Genomic DNA, 6,253 nt, shown 5'->3' on the forward strand with positions numbered 1-6,253 from the left:
AAGAGGGAGTGGTTAGTAAATTAAGGATTGGTATAAAATATATGGTTATACAAGCCAATGAGCCCTAAAATACATTCATCGTGAGGTTACAAGTGTCAACAGGCCATCTGGTTATGAGTCATAAGTCATGCATCCCGTCCCATGGCCTACAGAACAGGAGAGGACAAACCAACCCACAACCATATATATATATATATATATATATATATATGAGTACAGCGCTTGTGCAAGCATTTTTCTAAGCATTCTTTCATAGTTGAAATGGCAAAACCTATCAAAATATATAAAAACGGAGTCACAATGGTTTGGGCAGATTATTACAAAGCTACAGTGTTGCACAACCGGGCAATTGTCATTCAAAAGTGTGACAGCAGTGAAAGCTGGAAATTTGGGCCTGGGCAGGAAGGGGGGGGGGGGGGTGCAGGAAGGGGGGGGGGGTGAAAGTGCCCCGGTATTGAATGGGGGGGGTTAATAAAGTCAGAACTAAAATCTATATATTGATTCCTTTGTAGGAAAAACAGGAAACCTAAAGCTTAGCCAGTCCGGCCAGCTTGGCGCGAACCAAAGAAGCATTGAGGCACTGGAAAAAAAAAAATTCTCGGACGTTTGGAGCGAAGAGCTGGCGCGGGAAGCGCAGAACGGACGCGGCTTAATTATACTCGGGGCTGATGTTCCTCCGGAAAGGACGAAACTCACTGCTTATAAATGTCACGACTGCACGGCGGTTACCGTAAAACCAAAATGGCCACCCCAAACAAACCACAGCCATCTGGGACAGATAACTTTCTGTATCTCGATTCCTCGGGTCCTTTAGGTTGACGAGTCTTAGCAGGGAGGTTCCTCTTGAAAGCTCGGAGCAAAACCTCAGACCGCGCGTCCTAAATACAACATTTATTTATTTTTTTTTTTTGTTACTCTGTGTCCCGCCAAAACCGGCTTCAGTGATGTACATACTTTATTTAATATCTTTTTGAGTCTATCAAATCGTATTTTAAATTTTTGATTTTTTTTCTCTTTTTAGTGGATCCAAAATCTCAGCTTTATGTTCCTCCAAGTTGCTGTATCTATCATTCTCCCCTCCTCCTCTCCTCGCGCCAACGGCCTACGCTCAGAATGAACGCAACTGATACAGCCGACTTGTAAAAAAAAAATGCCAATATGTACGCACTATGAAGCTATTGTAAGCTTCTTTATTTGCAGCAGAATAAGAAATATGTATATTCATATATAAAAAACAAAAAAAAACAAAAAAAACAAAAAAAAAAAGAAAGTATTTTTTTTTTCATTTTTTTTTTCATTGTATCAAAATTCTAAAAATGGTAAAATGAACTTGGAGCCCTGGATGTTTTTATGTGTGCGCTTTTTACGAGGTCAATAAAGAATCAGTAAGTCTAATGGAGACGGTGCCTGCATGATTACAGACAGGGGCGGACTGACCATTCGGGCACTCGGGCACTGCCCAAGGGCCCCATGCCACTAAGGGGCCCCATCAGGGTTGCCAGCCTCAATAAAACCAGGCACAGGATGTAAAAATCGGTGTTAAAAATACCAAGATTATAGTTGCCCCGCCTTTCTAGTACCTTTTCAGTGTGTGCATATGTGTATTCTGTGTGTGTATACTGTATGTCTGTGTGTGTACTGTGTGGCCCCATAATCTATTACCTGGAGGCCCCATAATCTCCTATTGCCCAGGGGCCCCATAATCTTCTCCTATTGCCCGGGGGCCCCATAATCTCCTATTGCCCAGGGGCCCCATAATCTTCTCCTATTGCCCGGGGGCCCATAATCTCCTATTGCCGGGGGGCCCCATAATCTTCTCCTATTGCTCGGGGGCCCCATAATCTCCTATTGCCCAGGAGCCCCATAATCTTCTCCTATTGCCCGGGGGACCCATAATCTCCTTTTGCCCAGAGGCCCCATAATCTTCTCCTATTTCCTGGGGGCCCCATAATCTCCTATTGTCCGGGGGCCCCATAATCTCCTATTGCCCGGGGGCCCCATAATCTCCTTTTGACCAGGGGCCCCATAAACTTCTCCTATTGCCTGGGGGCCCCATAATCTCCTATTGCCCGGGGGCCCCATAATTCTCTCCTATTGCCCAGGGGCCCCATAATCTCCTATTGCCTGGGGGCCCCATAATCTCCTTTTGACCAGGGGCCCCATAAACTTCTCCTATTGCCTGGGGGCCCCATAATCTCCTTTTGCCCGGGGGCCCCATAATCTTCTCCTATTGCCCGGGGGCCCCATAATCTCCTATTGCCCAGGGGCCTTATAATCCTCTCCTATTGCCCAGGGGCCCCATAATCCTCTCCTATTGCCCGGGGGTCCCATAATCCTCTCCTATTGCCCGGGGGTCCCATAATCTCCTATTGCCAAGGGGCCCCATAATCCTCTCCTATTGCCCAGGGGCCCCATAATCCTCTCCTATTGCCCGGGGGTCCCATAATCCTCTCCTATTGCCCGGGAGCCCCATAATCTCCTATTGCCCGGGGGCCCCATGAGTTGTCAGTCCGCCCCTGATTACAGATATATACGTATCGCTCAGATTGTTTTACTTCTGTATATTTTATAATTAAATGGTAAGAAAAGAATAGCTGAGTGCTCGTTATATCACACAGAAGAATTAGGTTGGGCCAAGTGGAGCTCCAGCCAGAAAAAAGGCAATACACGTGTACAGAGCCTTGAAAAAGTATTCATACCCCTTGAAATTCCCCACATTTTGTCACGTTACAACCAAAAACACCAATGTATTTTATTGGGATTTTTAATAGGGATAGGCAATTAGCGGACCTCCAGCTGTTGCAAAACTACAAGTCCCATCATGCCTCTGCCTCTGGATGTCATGCTTGTGAATGTCAGAGTCTTGCTATGCCTCATGGGACTTGTAGTTCTGCAACAGCTGGAGGTCCGCTAATTGCATATCGCGGGCGATAGACCAACGCCAAGGTGGCACATAACTGTTAAGTGGAAGGAACGTTTTTTGAATTCGCGATGACGTACGACGGGACTATAAAAGCGAGTTCAATAGCTGCCCTTGCGTCCATTTTGGCCCTTCGGACCGGCATACAGATGAACGGTTTTCCCGATAGGAATTAATTCCCGTCGGAAAGATTTAAAACATGTTCTATTTCTAGGTCCGTTGGAATTTTCGAAGAAAAAAGTCCAATGAAGCCCCCACACACACGCGATCGGAATATCCCATGAAATGATTCAGTCGGAAACCTTCTCTGCCGGGAAAGTCCGGTGGTGTGTACGCGGCATAACAGGTTTTCTTCTAATGCCGCGTACACGCGACCGCACTTTCCAGAAGACTAGGTCTGAGTTCTGACGGACTTTCCAAACGAGCAGACTTGCCCACACATGAGCGCTCTTCCCAAAGGACTTTTGACGGAGTTACAGCAGACTTCCGAATGAACGGACTTGCCCGAACACAGACTAAAGTCCGTTCATTTTGAACGCGATGAGTCACGACAGGACAAGAAAAGGAAGTCAATCTCGCCGCTTTTATCAGCGAGATTGACACCTCGCGAGCCCCGTCGCCTGGGATGGATTTTAAGGGCAAGCCCCTACGCCTAAAAAAACGAGGTGGGGGTCCCCCAAGGTCCATACCAGACCCTTCTCTGAGCACGCAGCCCAGCCAGTCAGGAAAGGGAGTGGGGACAAGTGAGCGCCCCCCCCCTCCTGAACCGTACCTGGCCCTCAACATGGGGTTTGGGTGCTTTGGGGAAGGGGGGGGGGCGGCGCTCTGCAGGCCCCCCACCCCAAAGCACCTTGTCCCCATGTTGATAAAGACAACAACCCTGCCCATTGGTTGTTGGGGTCTGCGGATGGGGGGGCTTATCGGAATCCAAATCCAACCAATGGGGTCCAACCCTTCGCCTTCTTCTAGGTAGACTTCCACACAGTTGGTGAAGGATCTCGGCAGGTAGGTTGTTCTAGGTACATCCTGGAGATCTAAGCACAGATCTTCTGTGGATGTCGGCTGCCTTCAATCCTCCATCCCAGACGGACTCCATGGGGGTGAGATCAGGGCTCCGTGGGGGCCAAACCATCACTTCCAGGACTCCTTGTTCTTCTTTACACTGAAGATAGTTCTTAATGACATTGGCTGTATGTTGGGGGGAGGGGGGGTTGTCCTGCAGCAGAATACATTCGGGGCCAATCACACTCCTCCCTGATGGTACGGCATGATGGAGAAGTATCTGCCTGGGTTTCTCAGCACTGAGGACACCATGGATCCTGACCAAATCTCCAACTCCATTTGCAGAAATGCAGCCCCAAACTTGCAAGGAGCCTCCACCATGCTTCACAGTTGGCTGCAGACGCTCATTATTGTATCGCTCCCCAGGCCTTCCCCCCAACAAACTGCCTCCTGCTAGAGCTAGATATTTCACATTTTGACTCACCAGTGCAGAGCACCGGCTGCCGTTTTGTGCCCCTCAGTTCCTATGTTTTCCTGCATGGAAGTCACTTAACCTTGTTTCCATGTCCGAGGCTTTTTGGCTACAACTCTTCCATGAAGATAACTTCTGGCCAGACTTCTCCAGACAATAGATGGGGCTACCTGGGGCCCACTGGTTTCTGCCAGTTCTGTGCTGATGGCTGGGCTCGGGGGCGGTGGGGGGGGCGCTTCCGCCACCTACCACATGTAGATGGTGGCTCTGAAGAAGGCGAAGCATTGCAGCAAGAACCGACTGGCATCCTGGCAGGGCTTCTGGTCCAAACTGAACACCACCCCATGTAAAACCTAATGTGACAGCGAGGCCTCATGGGCAGAGTCACCATTGGGACCCCTGAAGTTACACCCGCGGTGGTTAAACTTCCTTCCCCAACTCTGGCAATCTCATTTAAACCTCTAAGACGGGTTCAATATTGAGTTGGCTCCACCCTTTGCAGCTACAACGGCTTCAACTCTTCTGGGAAGGCCGTCCACAAGGTTTAGGGGGGTGTCTATGGGAATGTTTGACCATTCTTCCAGAAGTACATTCCTGAGGTCAAGCACTGATGTTGGACGAGAAAGCTTGACTCAGTCTCCCCATGGTGGCGGAATGCCAGGGCCCAGCCGCGAGTGCGACTGTTGCGACCCTGGTAGTTCCACCACTGACTCTATTATCTCTATATAATGAGCAGTGAACAATAGGAGGTGCCCAATGATTTTCATGCATGTCTAATTGATGTTTCTTTAGTCACCTTAGTTGTAGGTGTACATAGTTGGCTACCGTCCCCTGTAGCCGTATCTCAGCTCTGCTCGGTCACTGTGTTGTGCCCCATCTCTGTTGAGTGGTTCCTCCCCCGGGATCTGTCCCCATCCATAGACCTCCATCCATGAAGCAGTCCTCTGGAGCTGAGCCATCATAAACCTGGGAAACTGCCCTTATCTTTCACCTCGGCCTTGTGCAGCCTCCCTCCCCGCCTGATCTGGTGCAAGGATCTTTTGATACCCTAGGGGAACCCTAATTTTGCTGCCATTGGCTCCACCCCCTTTGCCATGCCCATGTATACCCCACCATTTTAATGAATCGCACCGTCAAATGTAGCCCACCACCTCCTATCAAATGCAGCCTCACCACCGCCAATCAAATGCAGCCTCAACACCACCAATCAAATGCAGCCTCACCAGCACGCATCAATGCAGCCTCACCAGTGCCCATCAAATGCAGCCTCACCAGTGCCCATCAAATGCAGCCTCACCGGCGCCCATCAATTGTAGCCTACCAGTGGCCATCAATGAATGTTGGCTTTCTTCCATTCATCCGGGAGTCGAACTGAACACCGCACCGTGTAAAACCTAATGTGACAGAGAGGCTGCATGGGCAGGGTAAGCATTGCAACCCACATCTATACAGGTGTGTGTGGGGGGCTGACATATATACAGGTGTGTGGGTGGGGCTGACATATATACAGGTGTGTGTGGGGGGCTGACATATATACAGGTGTGTGGGTGGGGCTGACATATATACAGGTGTGTGGGTGGGGCTGACATCTATAAAGGTGTATGAGGGGGGCTGACATATATACAGGTGTGAGGGGGGCTGACATATATACAGGTGTATGAGGGGGGCTGACATATATACAGGTGTGTGGGTGGGGCTGACATATATACAGGTGTGTGAGGGGGGCTGACATATATACAGGTGTGTGAGGGGGGCTAACATATATACAGGTGTGTGAGGGGGGCTGACATATATACAGGTGTGAGGGGGGCTGACATATATACAGGTGTGAGGGGGGGCTGACATATATACAGGTGTGT

At 49.5% G+C, this 6,253-nt stretch overlaps 1 protein-coding gene across 1 annotated transcript in view; it reads left to right on the plus strand.

The window, feature by feature from the left end:
* PPP4R4 (protein phosphatase 4 regulatory subunit 4) overlaps window positions 1–2,591 on the plus strand; it is a 153,394-nt gene extending 150,803 nt beyond the window's left edge. Inside the window, 1 exon segment of the mRNA XM_077466815.1 lies at window positions 513–2,591. Coding sequence (XP_077322941.1) covers window positions 513–537 — 25 coding nt within the window. The 3' untranslated portion in view covers window positions 538–2,591.
* Window positions 2,592–6,253: the final 3,662 nt, after the last annotated feature.

This window comes from Lithobates pipiens, unplaced genomic scaffold (assembly GCF_037356315.1).
Source record: "Lithobates pipiens isolate NorthernLeopardFrog02 unplaced genomic scaffold, aLitPip1_a1.2 Scaffold_37, whole genome shotgun sequence".
NCBI classification, from domain to species: Eukaryota; Metazoa; Chordata; class Amphibia; order Anura; family Ranidae; genus Lithobates; species Lithobates pipiens.